This window comes from Telopea speciosissima, chromosome 1, assembly GCF_018873765.1.
Source record: "Telopea speciosissima isolate NSW1024214 ecotype Mountain lineage chromosome 1, Tspe_v1, whole genome shotgun sequence".
Classification (NCBI taxonomy): domain Eukaryota; kingdom Viridiplantae; phylum Streptophyta; class Magnoliopsida; order Proteales; family Proteaceae; genus Telopea; species Telopea speciosissima.
In genome coordinates this window covers 17,889,377-17,913,863 of record NC_057916.1, presented here as the reverse complement: position 1 = coordinate 17,913,863, position 24,487 = coordinate 17,889,377, and the positions used below count along the sequence as shown (strand labels likewise).

The 24,487-nt window shown below is 38.6% G+C and overlaps 1 protein-coding gene across 1 annotated transcript in view; it reads left to right on the top strand.

Annotated features, from left to right (window-relative positions):
* Positions 1-24,487, top strand: part of LOC122666703 (serine/threonine-protein phosphatase BSL3) — a 43,684-nt gene that overhangs the window by 7,162 nt on the left and 12,035 nt on the right. Inside the window, exons 11-19 of the mRNA XM_043862755.1 lie at positions 6,931-7,110; positions 14,278-14,551; positions 14,662-14,905; positions 15,038-15,208; positions 19,055-19,293; positions 23,099-23,183; positions 23,271-23,369; positions 23,459-23,658; positions 23,762-23,837. Of these exons, the coding sequence (XP_043718690.1) occupies positions 6,931-7,110; positions 14,278-14,551; positions 14,662-14,905; positions 15,038-15,208; positions 19,055-19,293; positions 23,099-23,183; positions 23,271-23,369; positions 23,459-23,658; positions 23,762-23,837 (1,568 nt within the window). The remainder of the gene's footprint in view (positions 1-6,930; positions 7,111-14,277; positions 14,552-14,661; positions 14,906-15,037; positions 15,209-19,054; positions 19,294-23,098; positions 23,184-23,270; positions 23,370-23,458; positions 23,659-23,761; positions 23,838-24,487) is intronic.

Here is a 24,487-nt window from a genome sequence, read left to right as displayed (position 1 = left end):
GGGGGAACAATAAAGGAGGAAGAGCCAAGTAGTAGCTCAACAGGGGGTCTAGAGTTAAGGACCCAACTCGGCAGCCTATTAATTAAATAGGCTGCAGTAAGAACCTCATCCCCCCAATAAACGGAAGGGACATTACGGGCAAACAGAAGAGCACGAGCTACCTCCAAGAGGTGGCGATTCTTCCTCTCAGCCACACCATTTTGGGCTGGAGTATCAACACAACTGGTCTGATGGAGGATGCTATGGGCAGCCAAGTATTTTTGGAACTGACCTTCCATATACTCTTTCCCATTATCACTCCTTAAGGTTTGAACAGTGGCATTAAATTGAATTTGAACCAGCTTGTGAAAGTGCTGAAAACAAGAGAAAACCTCACTTTTATTGCGCATAAGATAGACCTAAGTGAACCTAGAGAAGCAATCAATAAAGGTGACATACCACCGATGACCCGAAAGTGAAACTTTTCTACTAGGACCCCACACATCAGAATGAACAACATGAAATAAAGAAGATGACCTTTTATTAGAAAGTGGATAATTTGAACGTGTCTGTTTGGCCAAGACACAAGGCTCACAAAAAAAACTTCTTTATTACATGAATTTTTTAATGCTGGAAATAAAGTAGACAAAGTACCTAACGGGGGGTGTCCTAGTCTAGAGTGCCATATGTGTAATTCAGAAGAGAACGATGCTGGGGAACAAAGCCTAGAAGGTAATGCCTGAGTAGATGTAGGATCTCCATCAAGCAGGTACAATCCGCCATGCACTTTACTCGATCCAATCGTCTTCCCCGAGTCCAGTTCTTGAAAAACACAATGAGTAGGAAAGAATGTCACTTTACAGTTCAAAGATTTGGTGATACTACTAATGGAGAGAAGATTTGTGGTAAACTTGGGAATATGCAATACAGAAGACAATGTCAAGGAAGGGGAACAGCCAATGGACCCTTTCCCAGATATAGAGGAGAGGGACCCATCAACAATTTTAACTTTGTCCTTACCAGACGCAGGAAAGTATGTGTTAAAAAGACTGGAGGAACCCGTCATGTGATCAGTAGCTCCAGAGTCTATGATCCAAGGAGTGGAAACTACTGATGCACAATGACCAGCAAAGAAAATACCTGTACGGGCAAAGAAGGAACCTGAATTGGCAACAGATGTAGTGGAGGCAGCAGATGTAGTCAACAGACGTCGGAGAGCTTGAAGTTCTTCCTGGGAGAGGCCGATGTCAGTAGTAGGAGCTAGAGCTACACTTTGAGTGTGATTGGCTTTGTTTTTAGGCTTAGCACGACTACGTTTGCTCTCAAAATCAGCAGGCTTCCCATGGAGTTTCCAACACTGAGCCTTAGTGTGACATGGTTTGTGGCAATGATCACACTTCACAGGCTCTTTAGCAGTAGCAGTAGCAGCAACATTATCAACAGAAGTGTCAGTGGTGGAACCAGCAGTCTGTAAGGCTGATCTTTCAACTGTAGGAGTAATCATCATAGCAGCCCTCCTTGTCTCTTCACTGTGTACATAGGAAAAAGTTTCCTCCAAAGTGGGGAAGGGAACCCAACCAAGAACCTGTACCCGAATAGGATCATACTCATCATTGAGTCCAGCCAGAAAGTCATAGACTCGAAACTGATCTACATATGTGTGGTAGGCAGTAATATCCGCAGCAGTGGTAGGCTGAAACCGAGCATAGTGATCCAGTTGTTGCCATAAGCACTTGAGGGCAGCATAGTACTTCGTGACTGTCATCTCCTTCTAAGTAGTGTTTTGAAGAGTCTTTCTGATCTCATAGACTTGTGCACCATTCCCTGAACGACCATAAGTACCCTTGACAACAGTCCATATCTGAGTAGCAGTGTCAAGGAGAAGATACTGACTAGAGAGGTCAGTTGTCATCGAGTTCAGAACAAAGGACATCACCATTGCATCATTCACAGCCCAGTTAGTACGAGCAACACCTTCTTCAGTGGGCTGTTTGGTGGTACCAGTAAGATGGCCAGTGAGTCCCCTACCAGCCACAGTCAGAGATAATGATCTGGCCCAAATTAGGTAATTAGTACCATCAAGCTTGATGGCTGCTGCATAGGGAAGGAAGTCACTCCTGGTCTGATCCCCTCCAAAAGTAGCCGAGGTTATCTCAGAGTCACCCATAGTCAGAAAAATATCGAGCCTTGAGTTGATCAAAATATCTGATCTTCAAACACTTCCAGGCAGAAATCGATCTTGAAAAATAAAAATTCTGTTCTTCAAAAAAACTGCAGCAATTTATGTGGGAAACAATAGTCGATTGCAGCAGTATGTTCAGGGAATAAACCCTCAAAAAAGCTCCACAAATAGCAGCCCAAAAGTCCAAATCGATAAGGTGTCAGGGTTTTGAAAAAAACCCTGACAGTTGAGATCGATAAGGGGGAAAAAAGCTGGAACTTTTGAGGTCTTCAATCAATAAGAATGCAGGTACGATAGATGCTGTCTGAAGTACTGCAAGTGTTGCTCCAAAAATAAGAGATCAATCTTCCAAGAGTTATGAGATCGATTTCCAAAGAAGTTGAAGCAGTCCCAAATCGCAGAGAGAGAAATTGCAGCAGCTATCGATCAGTTTTTTTTATTAGGACATTAAACTGAGGTGGAATAGAGGGCAGCACTCGAACCATAATTGGATCACCTCATTAGTGCTACCCTTGAAGGGATGAGAGAACCAAGAGAAGAGAAAGGAGAGAGAGAGAGAAGAAATCGATGAAGGGGATGGAGAGAAGAGATCAATGGAGAGGGGAAGGTCTTGAAAACCCTAGATCAGAGAAGAGTGCTCTGATACCATGTTATCAAAACCAGAATTCTGAGAATGCTTGAATGATCGAATATGATCAGCCAAGCCCCTTTATTTATAGATCTTAATATAAAAAATACATGACTAAAATAACCCTGCCATAGCTGACGTAGCTAGGCAGGTCATAAAACAACATTAAAACATAAAATAAAGCACCCAAATTACCAGAATACCCCCACGGTATTCTGGTTTACATTATTCAACAATATGCTTATGCTATGAAGGGATGTGATGAAAGAGTCCAGTTTTTGGTTATGGATATGTAAGGAGGACACTGGTTTGCGGTATCCAACATATTATCTACTGTGGAAACTGTAGGCTTATAGAACAGCATTGTTACTGGTGACATGTGTCACCATGCAGAATTTTGAAATGATGTGGTCATATGTTGTTATGGTTACCATCTTAAATATCATTGTGTTTTATTTTGCCAAGATTAAGGCATTTCTTGCTCTAGGATCCATGCAAAAGGGTTTGGCTAAAGTGAGGTGGTGAAAATTGATGATAGGGAGATACCGCAAAGTGAAACCTAGGTTCGATCATAAACAAAGGAAATAGAAGATAATGTTGCACAAAGAATTAGACTAGGGTGTATGAAGTGGAGGGTTGTGTCAGGAGTGTTGTTTGATCGGCGTATTCCCTTAAAACTGAAAGGAAAATTTATAGGACTGCTATTCGAGCAGCAATTATATATGGAGCTGAATGTTGGACAGTGAAGAAACAGTATATGAACATACTTAGTGTAGCTGAAATGAGGATGTTGAGATGGATGAGTGGTTAAACTAGGAAAGATAAAATAAGGAATATACAAATTAGAGCTAATTAGAAGTAGGTCCGAAACATGATATGAGAAATTCGTTTGAGGTGCAATGGAGCAATAGAGGCCTTTGAATGCTCCAGTGTGGAGGGGTGATTTGATTCGAATTGAATAAGCTAAAAGAACCAGGGGTAGGCCTAAAATGATTCTGGTGGAAGTGGTAAGGAAAGACATGCATAACTAAAGACTTGTAACAAGTATGGCTTTGAATATAGCTGATTGGAGAAAAAGGATCTGTAGATGACCCTATTTAGTTGGGATAAGGATGAGTTGAGTTGAGTTGAGAAGGCATTTCTTGCTTTGACATTGTTTTTGTTTGAGGTTAGTGTGATCACCTGTTTCTCTTGATCATAGGAGATGAACTAGCTCTACAATCACGTGCTGAATAATTTTTGAAACTCAGTCCTGGCAACTGATTAGTATTGGACCATGATATGGATGAGTTACTAAACTATTATATTTAAGATGACGAGTCTTGGTCTCTCTGGCCAAGATGAGGTGCAATCTGTACTCTTAGTCAGACAAGTTCCAGAGAGTTAAAAAATGGTTTAAATCATGATAACTGAAATTTTTACACGCAGAAATTTGTTTTAGTTGGAGTAGGCTTTGTGTGTGTGTGTGTGTGTAATTTGAAATTAAGATTTTTTTTTTCTCTATTTCTTTTCCCAAACAAAGAGGATGCTAGCCCCACATAGTAGTTGAGTGTGGTTAATCCGTTAATGTAAGTCTAGATAGGAACTAACCACTCCCAATCAGGATCCACAATAACCCAATAAAACACTGATATAGGTTTAGACAACAGTAAAAGAAACAATTCCCAGACAGTGGTGAATACCCAACACAGTAGCCAATCGGTTAGGGTAGGAATGTAGGATGGGCCAAATTCCAGAAAATAAAACTCCAGTGAACCCACCAATAGGTGGATAGCATGTAGGACTCAAATAACAATCAAACCAAGTCCTACTAACCTGTAACCAACCCCCAGTAACAGATTGAAGTCATGGGCAGAATAACAGTTACCTGAGACGGGGAAAAGTAGGTTAAACTTTGAAAACCAAAACTCACAAAAAAGAGCAAAGGTGGTGCTGAGAGCCTGGTCGAGTGGTGCTTGTGGGAATCTTAGTAAAACCCCAAAATTGTAGCCTGACTTGATGGCTGTATTCCCAGATCTGTCCAATCTTGATTAGGTCAAGAAAGTTGAGATTTCTTGTATCTCAGCAGCCAGGCCACAGATGGTCCTACAACCTTGCTCGAAGGGCCTTTAGATAGTCCCTGAATGGTGCTCAAAAAATGGGTGATAAAGGCCTAAGGGTCTGGAAGATATGGCATCAACTCTGCTGCCCAGAAAATTCTCCAGAATAGATAGCCACAGGCCTTGATTGGTCTCTTCTGTTCACAGCAGCAATAGTAGTTGATGGAAGTTCTTCAAAGGGCCTATGAATAGGTCCCAGATAGAACAAAAACCACTCAGAAATAAGGGATTAGAAAGGGGGGAAAAGAGAATTGATGACAGAGATAGAAGGGAAGAAGAAGGATAGATAGGAGGGGCCTCTCACCCATGCTTCTTCACCATACCTGCCTTTCAGGGAACTGTCTCCCACTGCCACTGCATCTCACAGCAAAACCAGTATTATTTATATATTTTTTTTTAAAACTCAAATCGTTGAGCTAGGCTGCCCTCTTCCCTTTATTTATAATAGAAGTATGGGTTACAAAATAGAAAGTGTTTGCTACCAAGTTGCTTACAACCAAAATAGGAACTTCCTATAAAATCTAGTTGCCATACATCAAAATAGATACTCCTATTTTAGAGAACAAAATAAAATATTAACGAACTGAAATTAGAAACCATCTAAGATTCTATTGCAATGAAATAAAATATACTTTCTAAAACTGAAAATAGAAACTAAACTATGGCTGCATTAGGGCAGAATCTTTCTCCACTTGATATCTCCAATGGGCCCACAAATCTTCTAAAAAGCATCCGCACACAAGGCAAATATGGGCTGTGATGCTGTTCACGTGAACAGTGTTTTGGTCTTTTTTCCTTCATATTTGATCTACACCATTGGTCCTATTAAGTCATTCCTGGTGGTGCCACCAAAATGCGATGGCTGCATAGGTGTGCAAAGATGAGGGATTCATCACATCTCATGACTGTGGGACTGGTATCTCTATGGGAATTAATTAATCAACGAGTAAGCTGTTTTCTACCCAATTTGCCCCTCCCCTCTCTGGCTTATTTGGAAAAGAATGAAATAAGTTGATCTGATTCTGTAGTTCAAGGTAAAATGTTTGCTGTAACAGATCAGTCTACCGGAGATTACATCCTTCAAGGGGATTTGTGGGTCAAAGGTTATTATAATAATCCTCTTTCACTCAGTTTCAATTTACAAGGTTTCTTAAATGCCTGGGAATAAGTGAATAACCCAGGGAGTCCTGTGCTCCTTAATAGGAGCCAAGTTATTTTGTGAGCCCTTGTCTCAGTGATATCATACTTCTACTTTTCTTTGTGTGTCTGCATGCTTGGATGTATTCTATGAAGGGGGGAAATGATACTCGATATGCGTTTTATATACCCTATAGTTACCAAGTGGTCATGGGTTTGAGTCTGGAAACAGCCTCTCTGCGAAAGCAGGGGTAAGGCTGCGTACATTATGATCCTCTGCAGACCCCGTAGTGGCGGGAGCCTTGTGTACCGGGTACACCCTTTTTTTATTGTCCCACTAACCATTTGATAGTTTTTTTATTATGATGCTAACTGCTGATAAATGAATGACATTGGTACAGGAATGTTACTCAATTAATTGAATTATTTCAGGGTCTGGCTTTGATCCTGTATTTACAGAAGGAGAAATAAGGATCAGTGGTTTCATGGGTCTGATTTGTGGGATGTAAGTGGGACAAGTTTTACCCCACTATCAAAAAAAAGATTAACCTCTATTCCCCACTCCATATGTGGGTGGTTTTGTAGTGGTTTTCATATGAATTGACGGCTGATTAGCCAGTAGAGGGCTACGTACAGTATAAATAAAAAGTACCCCGTGTGCAATCAGGGTGCTAATAATCACTAATTTCTATTATATTTGGAAAAAATTTAATGAACAGTTGAAAATTTAACCCTAATAAAATCACATTATTTGTTATGATATTCTGGATGGTACCTTCTCCCCTCTTATTTTTGGTTTCTGTTTATTGTTCAGTAGAAGGTACAGGGGAAGAAAAGATTGATGCTTTATTTAAAATTTTGAATTGATGAATTTTGACTGAAACTATGTTATTCTCTTTGTTTAGTTTTGGATACTGCAGCGGGAGTTTGGTGTGATACAAAGGGTGTTGTTACAATTCCCAGGACAGGCAGATATAGCGCTGATGCAGCTGGTGGAGATGCTGAAGTTGAATTGACGAGGCGTTGTAGGCATGCAGCAGCTGCTGTTGGTGACTTGATCTTTATTTATGGTGGTCTACGTGGTGGTAAGATGTGGAGCTTTATCAATATCATTACCATTAATCCACGTGCATTCTCTATTCTGATGTTCAGTCATGGAGCTGCTAATTAGTTGCTAAGGTGATGCACTTATTGTTTTAATAGCCAAACATAATCACAAACATCATAGTGTTTATATCAGTACTATACTACTGTTGCATGCTTTAAAGGGGGGCGGGATTGGTCAAGAGTTACATGGATTGTTCAAATTTTGGTCGGATTTAAAGTATGTATATCGGGTAACGTATCAGAAAAGTAATTTTAAGAGAAGTATTGGAAAGATGGTAAGAGATTTTAGAATGACTTAAGATACGCATAGATACATGCAAAACTAGTGTTTTTTAGCATAATACTCCATAAATAAGCAATAAACAATGTTATATAATCACTAAAACATGTTGCTATGAGTCAAGAGGATTGGAGTTCCTTTTGTATCGTAGCTTACTTACCACGTGAACCATAAAACATGTTTATTGAATTTTTTTTAAAAAAAAAAAACATCTCAGATCATTTGAAGATAAAACAAAACCAAAGAACCCCTATTTATGCATTTTTAATTTCCCAAAGTTGAAGGAAAAATAGCAAAAACTTCAAGAATTTTTAAATATTTCCAGAATTCATCCAAATCAGATCCATGCAAGAGTAGCAAAATATAAAAGTTTCAACTGATTATCTTATGTATAACCAGATAAATTTTTTCCCAACCTTTTCCCTATTTTATGTGTTTTTAAGTTTTTGGAAATTAGCAACAATGTAAAAAAAATGTACAATATAAATTCCAATAGGAGGTAAAAAAGAAGCTATTTAACAAGAGAACCAGTGGAAATTCTGTAATTACGTTGAAGTTCTTGATCCTTAAGAAAAGTATGAACATAATCTAGGGTGATTATATTAATATTCTTCATGAGAAGGGGCTTTCTGAAATTAAATTTCAGAAAAGGGTAAGGAATTTATTGCATAATCTACTTGTTTAGTTGTTTTATTTGCCAATTATGTCTCATAGCACTCAAACAATGTGCATAGGCAAATATTACGTAAGGATTTGACGTTTACTGCCAACCAAGGGTGCAAATCCAAAGCACAAAATTGGTTTTTTTTTTTACAATTTGAAGATTTAAATATGTTTATTAAGCCTAAAATAAGCTTCTCTTAAAATTTCAGAGCCAACTATGGCCATTTTCCCACCGAAACATCAAACTGAAACCAAAAATAAAAATGCACTGTCTATCTCAAGATCTTGAGAATCTCGACCTGGTCGAGACACATCCTCGAGACGAGTTTTTGAACCTTGTTAAGGATTTATAGAGAAGCTTGAGTTGGTAGGCTTTTAAAAATGGATATATGTATATATATATATATATATATATATATCTATATATATACATGGATTTATAGAGAAGCTTGAGTTGGTAGGCTTTTAAAAATGGATATATATATATATATATATATATATCTCCTATCCTTTACTGCAAATAAAGGAAATTCTGCAACCAAAACAACCCTCGTAGAACGCTAACCAGAACCCAACCCAACCTCCTTCGATTCAGGCCAGAACACTCTATACTTTACCAATAAACTTCAAATTTTGCAACAGCTTTCCCACTCTTAGTCCTCTTAGGATCAGTAGATAGAAATCCAAAACAGATATATATATATATATATATATATATATATATATATCCTATCCTTTACTGCAAATAAAGGAAATTCTGCAACCAAAACAACCATCGTAGAATGCTAACCAGAACCCAACCCAACCTCCTTCGATTCAGGCCAGAACACTCTATACTTTACCAATAAACTTCAAATTTTGCAACAGCTTTCCCACTCTTAGTCCTCTTAGGATCAGTATGTAGAAATCCAAAACAGAAACCAATAAGTCAATACAAATTCACAGAACCTGGTGGTAATAGCAAACTCAGGTTTCTAACTCAATTCAGATCTCCTAGCGCAGTCAGTCTTTCCTCCTTAAATTCTACAGCCTGGGTTGCCCTAGGGTTAAGATCCAACCCACAAAGTCTCTGTCTGATCCAAGGAGAATCTGCTGATACGTGAGAAATTCTTCTCAGCCCAAAACTTTTGCCAGAAACAGAGTACAGCAGTGTCTTGATACAGTGGTGGTGTATTGCATGTATTGACCTGTATCGGTCAACACAACCTGATACAGGATGACGCATTTCGATACATATGCCTTCCTATTGCGGTTATTTATCATATTGGCAGGCCTAAATTTGATAATTATTGATACTTAAAACCTTATAGTTAGATTGTTTTCGTTGGTTTGATATATACTGGCAAGTGGCAATGCACATCTGGTGCATCTACAGTATGTTATTTTGTTTTTTACAATCTGCTGGTTGTAGCACTGAGGGTGATCTAGATAAACATACATGGCTGTATTTCATTGGTTTGATATATACTGGCAAATGGCAATGCACATCTGGTGCATGTGCAGTATGTTATTTTGGTTTTTACAATCTGCTGGTTGTAGCACTGAGGGTGATCTAGATAAACTTACATGGCTGTATTTCAGCCGCAAGAAGAAGGGAAGCAAGAGGCCAGTCAGCTGGGCTTGATCCGAGGTCCAGTTCTGGTCCTAATGGGGCCTAAATTATACCAGCCAGCTGGGCTAGGTTTGTGCAAGCTCGTATGAGCTATCTTATTTTAGTTGTTTTTTAATTAGTTATTTCAATTCCTAATAGAAAAGTAGGGTGATGTAGATAACACACAGGGCTGTATTGCAGTGGCAAGAAGAAGGGAAGCAAGGGGCCAGCAGCTGGGCTTGATCTGAGGTCCAGTTCTGGGCCTAATGGGACCTAAATAATACCAGCTGGCTGGGCTGGGTTTGTGCAAGCTCATATGAGCTATCTTATTGTTCCTTATGTTTTTTAATTAGTTATTTCAATTTTTAATAGAAGTAGGCTGATGTAGATAAACATACAGAGCTGTATTGCAGCCGCAAGAAGAAGGAAAGCAAGAGGCCAGCAGCTGGGCTTGATCCGAGGTCCAGTTCTGGGCCTAATGGGGCCTAAATAATACCAGCTGGCTGGGCTGGGTTCGTGCACGCTCGTATGAGCTATCTTATTGTTTGATAGTTGTTTTCTAATTAGTTATTTCAATTCTAATAGAAATAGAAATTGTGTGTGCTAGTTGTTTTTAATTTCAGCAGTGTAATACCCCTCTCGTTTTGAATGAGCTGAAGCTATTGAGTTCTATTAGCATTGAGAAATGAGAATCTGTGAGAATCAGATTGAGTGAGATACCCTGTCCTGCGATAGGCTTCTTTCCCTCTTCCCATGTTTTACCGCCAACCTTTACTGGTTTGTGTTATTGATCAATTGATGCTGCTATCAAGTGTTGTTTGATCCCAGATTTCCATAGTATTACTGGTCTGGCATCTACTGTTTTAATTTCAATATTAAGTGAGCTTAATTCTGACTTTAATTTCTGATTCATTGTTCAATCGGGTACTCTGTTTTCAGACCTGTTTTAGCATATATTGTTTGATCCATAAAGTCAGCCTCTCACTTTAATTTGACCTTCATCTGAGAAGGTTGACTTCTCTGCTGATTTTGGGTTGACTTAGGTTTTGAGTGCGTTATCGAGGTCCTGCTTGTGAGATTAGATTTGGAATATTATTACCAGGTCAGGTCTTGCACCAGAGGGTCATGTAGTGTTATGGAAGCAGTGTATATATTTCTCTTCAGTTCGATTTTGTTTCCTATTTTGTTCTTTTACCCTAGGAAATCCATGACTTGTTATTTTATTAAATTCGTCTTGACAAGCACCACTATGGCATTCTTCTCATGGTACTAGTTAACACTTGGTCAAGGGTTGTTAGTGTTCCAATTTGGATGGGTGGCTGATCCATTGGTATGTAAGATCAACCAAGACTTAAAGTATATGAAGGGGAAGAAGAGTCGCACATAATTATGGTTTCTGCTTTTGAGGTTTCATGAGGCTATACGGCTATACTGACTATGGCATAAAATGGGCTGGACCCAGATCACCCCCTTTCTTTGCTGGCTGACTGAAATTCAGGTTCAAATCCATTTTGGATCCATATACTCCTATTTATGTCAGATTGCAATTCAAATGGATCTTAACCATGCATTGGATTTGAGTTAAAACTGCATATTTGTGCGTGATTCCGTGTATTTAGTTTTTGTATAAGACATGCTTCCCTGGACTGGGACATGAAACCAGGACATGCATCTGAGTCTGAATAAGGTCCATATATTCCAATCCAAATCCTGCCCTGTATTATAAATCAATATGATACTAGTCTATTTTAAAGCATCGACTAGTCATTATTTTGGATCAGGCAGACTGGTGATCAACCACTGTTTGTTTTGTGAGACGTTTAACATACGAAAATTTGTTATCTATAAAGTTTAGTAAGAAAGTACAAGGTTCAGTTAAGACTGCATTACTTATTAGACTTAATGACTTCTGGAATTGGATTGCTCCTGTATTATGCTGCTCTTTTGTAGTTGCATTTTATTTGATCTCGTTGAGTTCCCCTTGTTAAGGTGTTACTCGTGGTTTTAGTGTTGGTTTAGTATTGGGTTTTATGTTTTAAGTCTTAGTTTTACTTAATATGTCTTACTTTGTGTGTTAAGTGTTTTAGGTGTTAGAGGAGTCTTATCTTTATCTTAAGTCAGTGGACTAAGTTGTAAGGTGTTTTGTTGGCTATAAATATAATACTCTCCCCACAGTTTGAGTAGGCTGTTCGCAACTCAAAACCGTGGGCAGTAATCTTCCCTTCTCTCCTCTTCTACTATCTCGCTTGATTCCCTCTCTCTTCTTCTCTTCCTCTTCTACTGCTGCTGGTTATTAATACCTTGATATTGTCACATGGTATCAGAGCATTAAATTCCGGTAGTAGCCATAACCTTTACATCTTGAGAGTCGTTTTTTGAGTCTCTCCTTTGTGGTCATGATGCTGATGCAAGCATCCACAAGCTGAAGAAGCTGTCCTAATCATAGGGCCATAGTTAGGAGCCTTAGTTATTTCCATACTTAGTTTTTTCAGCTTTAGTTATTTCCCATATTTAGTTTTTTTCAGTTTTTTGTAAACTCTTAAATTGAACTGGTTCATACTTGGTTCAATTTAAGTGAATTAATCCTATTGGTTGTTAGGGTCTTATTTCCTATTGGTTACTTAGGAATCTTTTTAATTGTTTTAAGTTGTTTTAATCAAACCCCTCCACGATTTCTGAAAAGGGAAGAGTTGTAATAGATTTAGGACTTAGGCCATTGGCCTATTATTGTTTCTGTTGTTTGCTGCCATTGTTGCTGCTGCTTTGCTCTTTGAGAGTGTGCCTTGTAAGTAATATTAAGGTTGCCTTGGGAGTCATATCAAGGTGAAAGGGACTGGTGGACTCCGATCGACTCCTTGCATCTTGTAGATCGGGAGGTCCTTCTTCTAGTTCTTCAAAGCTGCTGCCATTGAAGAACCTGCATATTCCAGTAAGTATTTTACAGTTTTTAATCATCCCCTTCTTCTCCTAATCCTCTACATCCTACCCTAACATCCCCCCTTTTATTTTATTTGAGTTCCTTAAACCCTAAACCACTTACAGCCTTCATTCACCATTACAGCCTTCATTCACCATTAAAATTCCTCCATAATTAAATTACAGCACCCTCTCACCAACTCCTGTACTTGATCCAATTCCCAGCCCCTTCCCTCCTTCAAAAACCAAGAAACTATCATCCCCCCACAAGCTGCCGAAACCCTAACTCATCTTAAATCTGTCCAACTTCATTCCTCCATTAGAATCCCACCATATTTGAACCATAGCTCCTTCTTAGCACCCCCTACACTCGACCCTAACTTCTGGCCTATCCCAACAGCTAAACCCTAGTTCCCCTTCATCACCATTAAAACCCTAAAACCTGTCTAGACCTCACCTAAACCACACCAAATTACAACCAAACCTCCCTCTCACTGCCATTAACACTTGGCCAAGAGCTCTCTCCAGAAATCCAATCCTAAACCCTAATTTCACCTATTTTTCTATTTCCCAAAACCTAAAACCCTAACCCTATTTTTCTGAATTTCAATTCCTCACTCAAACCTTATCAATCCTACATCACTAGACTCCTAAAAACCTGCCTAGTTTATTCAAATAAGATTCAACCCTTTTATCCTAAACCTAACCCTAATTCTGCCCCAATCGGCCAGCAGATTTGTGAGATCTTGAATTACCTGGCTCCTAGTAGACCCTTGTCTATCTAGGACTACATTAGGTCAACAGCAAACTATGCTGTATATATATATATATATATTTGTTTTTTTTCTGTAATCCAATTTTTTGAGTCTCTCCTTTATGGTCAACAGAAAACTATGCTCTATATATATATATATATATATATATATTTTTTTTTTTTCTGAGACCCTAGTTGAATAGATAATGGATAACTAGGGTTTCCTGCTGCCATGAAGATCTCCTCCACCAAAAACTGATGGTCTACTTGTTTTTTAAAGACTTTTTTGCAGATTTTGATTCTGCAATTATTTTTAATCTACCCATCAGATTAACCCAATAATTTAGGGCATCAAGGCCCCCTCTGGGTAGGTCCATCGACCTTAATATGAATCTGATCCAAGCAAATACTGCAGAGTAATTTGAAATCTTCTATTTCTGCAATGCAATTATCTGGAATTTTTGGCAGACTTGTTTTGCAATTACTCAAGATCTGCCCATTGGATCTGGATGCAATTTGGGGACTTCAAAGGCCACCCTGCAACCTTCCTTTAATCTGAATTTGAGGCTGATCTTAGCCTCTGATTTGCTGCAATCAATTTTCTCCCATGACACCTGCGATACCCTGTTTTCGCATGTGATAGGCAGAATTGATTTCTGCCTCTATCTCCCATCTGAATATCTTCTTCAAGTGCTGTTTTAGGGCATTGTTGCCCCTTATATGTTCATTTTGTTTATATTAGTTTTTTATCACTAATCAAGGCCTGTATTTGTTTGTAGGCAAAAGCCTGATTTAATATCGGACAATTTGCATTACATATTTAAAGGATTTTTCTCTTGTATTAGGATTTTATGCAATTCCTTGTGTCTTTTCACACTAGCGAATCCACCAGTTTGATTCTAGTTACCTTATTTACCACAATTTATGTTTGTGCTATATAGGAGTTTTACTAGATGATCTGCTTGTTGCTGAAGATCTTGCTGCTGCTGAAACAACTAGTGCAGCTTCACATGCTGCTGCAGCAGCTGCTGCTGCAAACATACAAGCAGGGAGGCTACCTGGGAGGTATGGATTTGTTGATGAAAGAACAAGGTCAACAATGCCTGAAGCAGTTCCTGATGGTGCAGTTGTGTTGGGTAATCCTGTTGCTCCTCCTCTAAATGGGGATATGTATACAGATATAAGCACTGAAAATGCAATGCTTCAGGGACCTAGGTGAGCTATTAAAATGTACTTATATACTTAAGATCACTAGATGCTGTTACTGAATGTTGGTCAACTTTCCTTGATCTATAGACACAGTTTCTAATGTAAATATTCTGCAGGAGACTGACCAAAGGTGTGGAATACTTGGTTGAAGCCTCAGCAGCAGAAGCTGAAGCCATTAGTGCTACCCTAGCTGCTGCCAAAGCCCGACAAGTTAATGGAGACGTTGAGCAAATGCCAGACAGGGACCGAGGAGCAGAGGCTACTCCTAGTGGGAAAGAGATCTCTACCCTCATTAAAATGCCTGATTCTAATTTGTCAAATAATGTGCCTCCGGCTGGAGTTCGGCTGCATCACAGGGCTGTATGTATTGTTACTCCATTCCCTCACTAGTTCTATTCTGTTTGATATTATGACCAATTGTTTAAATGGCATTAGATTCTGATGCTCTGTGTGACTTTATCTTCCACTTTGTTTTTTATTATATATCTGCAGGTGGTTGTTGCTGCAGAGACAGGAGGTGCTTTGGGTGGTATGGTCAGGCAGCTTTCAATAGATCAATTTGAAAATGAAGGCAGACGAGTTAGCTATGGCACTCCAGAGAATGCTACTGCAGCTAGGAAACTATTAGATAGGCAAATGTCTATCAATAGTGTGCCTAAGAAGGTATTGTATATGCTTGGTCATTCTCATGATAAGCCTGAATAGAGGCAGATTGTTTTCCTCCTCTGTCTTATGCCCCTCACTCGGATTTGAGGAGTTCTTGTCAGCGTCTGTGAATTGGTTGGGCTGTGGGTGAGAGGGAGGAGAGATAATGTTTGCTACCCTGAAATTTTCTTGTCTTTCCTGAATGATAAGGAGAAAACAAAGATTGGGTCAAAAGAAAATGCTATTTGGAGTTTTATTAACAATTTGCTTGAGTAGGACGTTCAAGTAAGGGATTCTAGCCAATTGAAAGGATCTTTTGATCCTTACGTGAATTATAGAATTCATTCTATTGTTTATTTAAGTTGTTTTACTTGAATTATATGTTTTTTAATACTAAAGATTGTGTGGAATTGGCCATTTCAGTATATATGTACAGCATACACTACCAACCTAGGGTCCTAAGTCAAACTACCATTTTGGGTGTGATTTTTAAAAACTAAGGCTTCCACCATGTTCATATGGCCACCACAACCAAAGGCTGAAATTTGAAATAAAAAATGCACCAACTCGGCCGAGATCTCGGCGAGTTACCGAGACAACTCGTTTTTTTGGCTGACCGAAACCAGCTGAGATGCCGAGACCTCAAACCTTGCACATTGATCAATCAAAGAGAGAATCTCCTAATTGTTCCAGAGCAACTAGAACGAGATTCTTTAACCAGAAAGAATTCAGTTTGAAGTTATTCGTATGTGTTTCGATTTATGGATTCCAAAGTTTAGACAGAGACGATGTTGAGTATGTGGCTTGACTGACTCCAAGGTGACTCAAGTCTTGATTGAGCAGTCATTTTTCATAGTCACAGGTCCTGAGCCACATAATAGAGAATCCTCTCCCTTAGCATCCAATGTGACGAAAGTTCAGCCTAGTAGCTAAGATTTGGGTCTCATTATCCTTGTTTGTGGAGCCAATTAAATACGGTTGTGGATTTGCCTTCTATCATCAACAGAGTGGCCAAGAACATAACATAGTTTGGGATCTTGAGGAAGTGTCTTAATGTAGTTGGAGTCTCCATAACTTTCAGTCCTTCGGTACACAAGGATGATGTCATCCAAACTATCTCTGTAGGATTGGAAGTCGTAATCTCCTGCGAGAAATCATCCAACTTGAGTTTGGTAAATTCTGGACCTGGACGAGGCTGGAGTGCGGAATATCTAAGGATAACCGGATAATGGACTGGTTTTGGCAGAAGTGGAAGAATTTCTAATCGCACTTTCTCAAAGATGTACTGTAAAAGAACTTATGGTTCAATCCTGCTTGGCTACCCTGATGGTAATATTTCCATTAATATCCTGAAGAGTTTGAGGACGGTTCTCGAGGAGTCTGGAGTTTACATCATTGCATATGCTTGAAAAGATTACTACAAGAACATGTTGATATTAATTCACACCTGCCTTCCAATGTGCTCTAAAGGATTACTGTGTGATATTAATTTGTGCCTTGTCACCACTTCCCCCCCCCCTCCCCCCCCAAAAAAAAGAAAGGTCTCCGATGTGGTGGAGTAATTTATGAAGACAATTCATCTTCAGTATTTTGTTAGCTATTGTAGGACCTTGAATTGGAAATCTGAGGAAAAAATTACAATACTGCTCAATGGAGTAAACCTTTTTATTGGGGTCATTCTGAGAGATGCAAATCTTATTCAAGGCCTCAATAAAGCTAGAAACCAACTAAAACCTGAGTCAACCATTCTATTGATTTGGTTGCAAAAATTAAATCCATACCCCACTAATTGGGTTTAGTCTGTTGATAATTGGTTTCCTACACCCTTATCATTAACAATTGCGGGTATGCAAAATTTAGCTAGTGTATTGTGGTAACTTGCATATTTTTGTGTGTGTGTTTCTAGGTATATATGTATATGCATATATGTACACATGGTTGCCCAATTGGTATACTTCCAATGTCTGCCAAACATTAGCTCTAGATCCTACTAGGAACGCAAAGACTTTGTGATGTAGTATTGGTACATCGATGGGGCTCCAAAGCAGGTCTGAATTTGGGCCATATTCTGTGTTTATTCAAGCCCCTCAATCCAGCATGTTCGAACCAATATTCTGCCCATAGAACAGGGATCGACCAGCAGCTTTATTTGGGAATGTTAACCAGCATTTGAGAAAGAAATATTTTCCGGATTTATTTAGCCCTCAACTTGTTGATTTAGGGAGATAATTTCCAGATTTTGTCCAGCTGTGTGAGATCTTTTTGGGGCAGAATTAGCTTGTGGTAGAACTGTAGAAGGACTTGGGAAGCCCAATATGGACTTGCGTATGGACAGCTTCCATAGGCTATTTTCTTGGGAGTTTGGTTTCAGATTTCGTGTCGGTTTAATGGCTGCTGGATGCAGATAACTTTGAAGATTACTAACCAATGCATAAGGGGGGATTTGAAAGTTTCATTAGTCTTAGATTTTAGGAAAGATTTGTTACTTACGTAGGGTTTTTGTTAGTTAATATGTTTACTTTTATGTAATCAGAATTAGAAGCCATCTAGGATTAGTTTCCTATTTTATTTGGGTTTATCTTGTAACCAATTAGAAGGGATTTTATTTCTAGAAGTGGTATTGGGTTGTAATTGGGTTTTATTATGAATAAAGAGCCTGTGGGCTGGACAGAGGGCCAATGAGATTGTAAACATAAGAGTTTTAATCAGTTTGATCATGGTGCTCTGAGATGCAGTGAGGTGAGAGGCCCGGGAGAGTGAGGGGCTCGATCCAACCTATCCTAATCCCAATCGACTTTTCTGTGAATGAGATCTGCTACCTGTTTAATACTCAATCAAGTGCTATTTGCCACTGCTGAAGCCATCACTCAATTGGTACTGCTGTCATACATCGATCCTACTGTAGAGTTGGTTCTTAGTTGTACTAGCTTCTACATTATTTTGTTTCATAATTACAAAGATAGCGAACTTCCTTTCCCCCCCCCCCCCCCCCCTCCTTTTTCTTGTTTTGGATGAATGACTGCAGAATTTATTAGTTGGTTAGAAGATCACAAAAAAAATTCACATATTGCATTCCAAGGAGAGTAACTAAGCTCCTCAACCTGTGGTACATATAGGTTAGTCTGAGTCATACATGGATTCCCTCGCTAGCATATCTTTAGCTAGCTTGTCTGCTTTTGTTCATCAACCTTGTTTCATCCAATGAAACAAAATGTTCTGAGATGACAAAATTACCCTGGCTTTCCTATTTCACATTTTTTCCTTATAATGTTTGACATCTTCAAAAAGTTAAATCCCATCTGTCTCAATATTAACTTCCTGCCACCTTTTAAGTTCAATCTCTCCAAGAGAAGTGTGACTGCTGCATATTATCAAAGCAGAGGAAAGCCTTATTACTGAAAAAACATTAAATCCCTTTAAAAGAAATCATCATGCAGCGATCAGAGTTCACTTCGTCTTTTAAAAAGGAGACTTTGAAATTGTATTGCTGCAACATTGGCTCTTGAAAACAGTTAATGACTTCATGATGTATGAAATAATTCTAGGACGTTTTACCCCGTGGAAACACTCTTTAATGGAAATTTAGCTTTAGCTGGTCGTGACTAAGAAACTGCCGGTTTTGCTTGGTGGGCCGGGAATGCTCAGCAACTCAGTTTGTCTGGTAACTACTTGGGCCTCAAGTAGCCCATGCTGGATTAATTGTATTCTGGGGCTGAGGCCCGGAGCAAAGAACCTATTTTAAGTGGTTCATTTTTTATATTGCATTTTCTTTTTTTCCCCTGTAAATTTATACTGCATACATGTCTTACATTGGTTCTGTTTATTTTGACACCTCTGCTGTCTATCATCTTTTTTTATTATCAGGTGATTGCACATCTTCTCAAGCCTCGCGGTTGGAAGCCTCCTGTCCGTAGGCAGTTCTTCTTAGATTGCAATGAAATTGCTGATCTTTGTGATAGTGCAGAAAGGATATTTTCACATGAACCCAGTGTGCTACAAATTAAGGCTCCTGTGAAGATATTTGGTGATTTGCATGGGCAGTTTGGAGATCTTATGCGTCTATTTGATGAGTATGGGTCTCCTTCGACTGCAGGAGACATAGCGTGAGTATTTTCATCAATGTATTTTAATTTTAATATTTAATTACCTAGGTTCAATGATAAATAAAGGAGAAATAGAGGATGCCATTGCACAAAGAATTAGAGTAGGATGGATAAAGTGGAGGGGTGTTAATATAGTCCTAGATAGGTAGGAGACCTACTAGGAGCCAAACAACCGGATCAAATAACAAAAGGGGCTGTTGGTTCGAATGGACAGCACTAGGATTTAGGTCAATTCCTAGGGTTTGGGTTGGATATTGGAAAAGGGGTTTATAGGGTATTAATGGGCAGGTCTAGGGGGTCAATATGGTATAAAAAAGTTAGGGTTTGGATAAGTTTTGAAATTCTGCAATTCTGTCCAGAATTGAGTTGCAAGTTTTGGGCTTTAATGGAGTTAGGGTTTATGGGATTCAAACAAAAAATAAAAGGGATCAATTGGGGGAAAGGATTAGAGGATTAGAAGAAGAATTTGGCGTCAAACTTACTGGAGATTCCACTAGCAGCAAGCTTCGACAGTTGTGAAGGATAAAGCCACCTTCGAATTTGAAGAAGATCCTCCCAGCCGTCACGGCGCAAGGAGTCAACCGGATTCCACCAGTCCCTTTCCACCTTGATAGAACCACAAGGATGCACACTCACAAGGAGCACAAGAGCAGCAACAATGGCAGCCAACAAGCAAAAGCTTATTTTACTAATCAAATTCGTGTTCAAGGCTTTGCTCCCTTACAACCTTATATAAAAGACTCAAAAATAGACTTCTACTCTAAAAAGGAAAGGCCTAACCCTATCCCTAACCTATTAGGTAACTTAAACTGACTAGGAAACTAAAATACTAAAGGAAATAGACTCAAAACATGGCTGGACTTTTAGAGTCCTAATCCAACCCAACTTACATCACATGACCACTTAAGTTGTCACATGACCACTTAACCAAGTCACATGATCACTTAAATTGAACCAATTGGATGCAACCAATTTGAATCGGTTCAATAAGAAAACATAAAAATAAACTAAGTATTGGGCTAATCCCGTATGCAACCTATGTACCCCTAGTTTAGGCTCATTAAAGTGGCCTAATACATAGAAAACCCTTGGGAACAAAGGCCCAACATGTATATAACCCAACCCTAGGCCTATTTCTAAAGAAATAAGCCAATATCTATGATGAACCTGCATCAGGTGTGTTCAGACTGTTGTTTGATTGACGTATTCCTTTAAAACTCAAAAGGAAAATTTTATAGGACAATATACGGCCACCAATGATGTATGGAGCTAAATGTTGGGCAGTGAATCATATAATCAAACTTAGTGTAGAAGAAATAATGAAGTTGAGATGAATGAATGGTAAAAGTGTAAAACTAGAAAAGATAAAATAAGGAATGAACAAATTAGAGCTAATTTAGGAGTTAGCTTTGATTCATGATATCAGCCAGAAAGTCGTTTGAGGTTGGCATGGACGTGTGCAACAGAGACCTTTGAGTGCTCTAGTACAGAGAGGTGATTTGATTCAGATCGAAGGAGCTAAAAGAGCCTATGCATAGTTTAGAACTAGTAACAAGTATGGCTTTGAATAGAGCTTACTGGAGAGAGAGGATTATATGGCCAACCCCATTTAGTTGGGATAAGGCTGAGTTGGTTTGAGTTCTAATATTCTTTGTACGTTTCAGACTTTCTGTAATATTTCTTTCTGAATGGTTCTAGTCTCCTATATTGCTCTTATTTCATTTTCTGTCAATGAGTTTACTATAGTTCTTTTAACATATAATGGTACTGAAAATTGAATAAAGCAGCTCTTTATGCATCACCATCATCACCAGCAGCACTGTTTTTTACATTTCTGTGAAAAAGTTTTCTGCATGCCAAAACTTGAAATATTAACTGTTTATTGTAGGTTAAATCTGCTCCGTGTTCAATTGTTTATTCCTTTATCTCAAGTCTGATGCAGGCATGGTCTTAGAAACCCAAGTTGGCCTGCAAGTGGGCCCATCCGACTTTCAAATAGAGTATAGTTTATAGAGTCAACTAGGAAAATAAAATATCTCTATTCTCTACAATTTTTACAGATGGACCGTAATCCCACATAGACCACAATCAATCTAAAATTTATAATTAGTTGTAAGCAATCCAAATCCGCCCAAACTTCAGGGAGTATTCTTATGACTAAATAATTTGAAGTAGAAGGTTGAAATGATTCATAGAAAAAATATGTAAATTGCCACGGTTCACTGTTGCAGAACTGATGCTGTGCTATAGAGAAGTTTACTTTTTTTGGGATGGGGCTTCAACCCTTAAACTTTCAACTCAAACCAAGTAGAATCAGTAGGTTTCGTAGACTCTGGTGTTCTTAGGCTGGAGTCTGTTCCTGACTACCGTCCAGGTCTGAAAAATCATAAGCTTCAACTACATTTCAATACCTACTAAAACTCCAATTGATTGAACTGATTTCTCCTAATACCACATAAAATATATCTTGAATTTAGAATGAGTAAGAGAGAAGGAACCACTTAGCACATCTGAGAGCAAACTGAAGGATTTAGCTAAATTTTAAAAAAAATTTGACAACAACAGGAGCAGCAGAACAACAACCACCACCTCAGCCTTATCCCAACTAAATAGGGTCAGCTACATGGATCCATTCAGAACAAATTAAGTAAAACAGAGTTCCACGCAAAGGGAAAGGAAAGTAAAAGGAATGAAGAATAAAAATGAAGAAATGTGATAAGAAAGGTGGGAAATGGAAAATGAAAGATGAAAGAACTGACGCTTTACTCGATTCAATTCAAAATCCAAAACCCTCTTTTTGCAGCTTATGGCCCCTTGTTTGTAAAAACCAAATTACTGACTCATAAGCCAACTCAATCTTTATCAACAAACTTCTCTGTTTCAGAAACTGAAACGACCTTTATGTTCACCTCTTTTAAAGACTATTTAACACATTAGAAACCTGGGTAAGCCTGGATACAACATAAAGCCCAAGATGAAATCTGAAACCCAAACTCCGAAACGCCTAAAAACAATTGCTTATTGACTAATGTCTGATAAATTTTCATTCACCTATGTTGAATACCAAGAGTCTCATTTGGGAAGCCGGCCAATGCCCTGCTTATGTGGAGACACATACAGAGCCACATTGAAGGGGGGGGGGTTCTTGCATCAAAGTCCCTGCTAATGTCAGGTTTCTGTGTGTTCTGCCCCCTCAGAAGGAGATTTTGGATTTGTACAGGATAGGATTTTAATAAATCCATAAGGGATTGGATGCTGAAAGCTAATGATTTACTGTTAGTTGCCTGATTTAAGATCCTTTTGAACTTGCATAAATTTCCTGGCTTTGCAGCTCCTTGATAATATGTCTAATGAATTAGGTATTGTTCAAGTCACAGTTTTGCTCTCCCTTCAGTGTAGTCCAGAGTTCATTGCCTTACCTAAGTAGTGTTGGTTGCTGGTTGATAGACAAATCAAGTTGTCCACTTATTGTTGAACAGTTTTAATCTGTCTTTTCCATCCTGGAATGGATTAGCGTTTCAACTATTTAAAACATTGCAATTTTGACATCATCAATTTTTTGAATATTTAACAGAATCCAACATACTCAGCATCAGCTTATAATTTGATCTTATGCCTTGAACTTTACTCAACTGTCCCAGTGTCACTCAGGATTGGGCTATTTTCTGTTTTTGTTATTGTTTTCAGAACAAGTCTTTTGGATAATTCTCTCCATCAGCTTAAGTTTGGGGATTGCTGATAATGATACCTTTCCAGTCTAGTATTTTGATCTATTTAGCCTAATGTTTTTTTATATGATTAACAGTTATATCGACTATCTCTTCCTAGGAGATTATGTTGACCGGGGACAACACAGCTTGGAAACAATTAGTCTTCTGCTTGCCCTGAAGGTACAGCTTGGGAATGGATTTATATTTCATTCTGGTAATTTTACACTCAAATCTTATTTCTAAATTGAGTTGATTCCTATTTTCCAGGTTGAGTATCCGCATAACGTACATTTAATTCGTGGGAACCATGAGGCTGCAGATATCAATGCTCTGTTTGGCTTCCGGATTGAGTGCATTGAGCGTATGGTATTATTTAATACACAAACAATTTCCTATATTCACTGCTTGTTTCGTATCGATTTGTTGCAGCAAAAGCTTTATCTACATGCTGACAGGGTGAGCGGGATGGAATTTGGGCGTGGCATCGCATAAACCGGTTATTCAATTGGCTTCCTCTAGCTGCCCTGATTGAAAAGAAAATCATCTGCATGCATGGTGGTATTGGTCGGTCCATAAATCATGTAGAGCAGATAGAGAACATTCAACGCCCGATTACAATGGAAGCAGGCTCAGTTGTCCTAATGGATTTGTTGTGGTTGGCATTTTTCCGTATTGTTTTCTTTTGGTGCTTGTTTTAACAGTAGTACTTTCCATATACTCTGTTTATCATTTTTTTTTATTGATTTCCTTTTTTTTAGGTCTGATCCAACAGAAAACGATAGTGTTGAAGGATTACGGCCAAATGCTAGAGGTCCAGGTTTGGTCACTTTTGGGGTGAGTTCATCAATCTTGCCTATTTCATTACTAATTTGTTTAGTTCCTCTTCTGGTTATGTTTGTTTAATTTCAGTCTCTTCAGTAAAGGATCGAGCATCGCTATTTATTTCAATAAGACTAGATGAATATAGTAGTCATTAAGAACTTGAAGGTGATTCTGTTTATAGCACTTCTTGTTGAGATTGTTGAAAATGAGAAAATTGTACATGTTGGAAAGTAACCCTCTTGTCTTGGGGAATTTGTCTGCTTGTGTCCATCCTTGTGTGTGTGTTGGGGGGGGGGGGGGTTGCAGTAGTTTCTTTCCCTTGTATTAAGGAATAGGGCCAGTAGGTTTAAATCATTGACATTGAAAGGTTTTTTTGGTAACATTCTTTCTTGTGTTTTGATGCTCTATCTATGATTAAGGCTTTTTTTTGTCAGAATCCTGTTAGTTTTACTTCTTGTATAATTGCTGATTTGACATTATCTAACTGCTTGGAGTATGCCCTGAGAATTACATCATACATCTGTCACACAGTTGCCTCAATTTTGGCCTTGTATGCCTGCCAATTAGTTTAAGTTTAGAAGTCATTGATTATCAACTGTTTGACACCTTTGTGTCATATCTAGGAAATTGATTAGCTATGTTGGGGTAAACCATAACTGCTC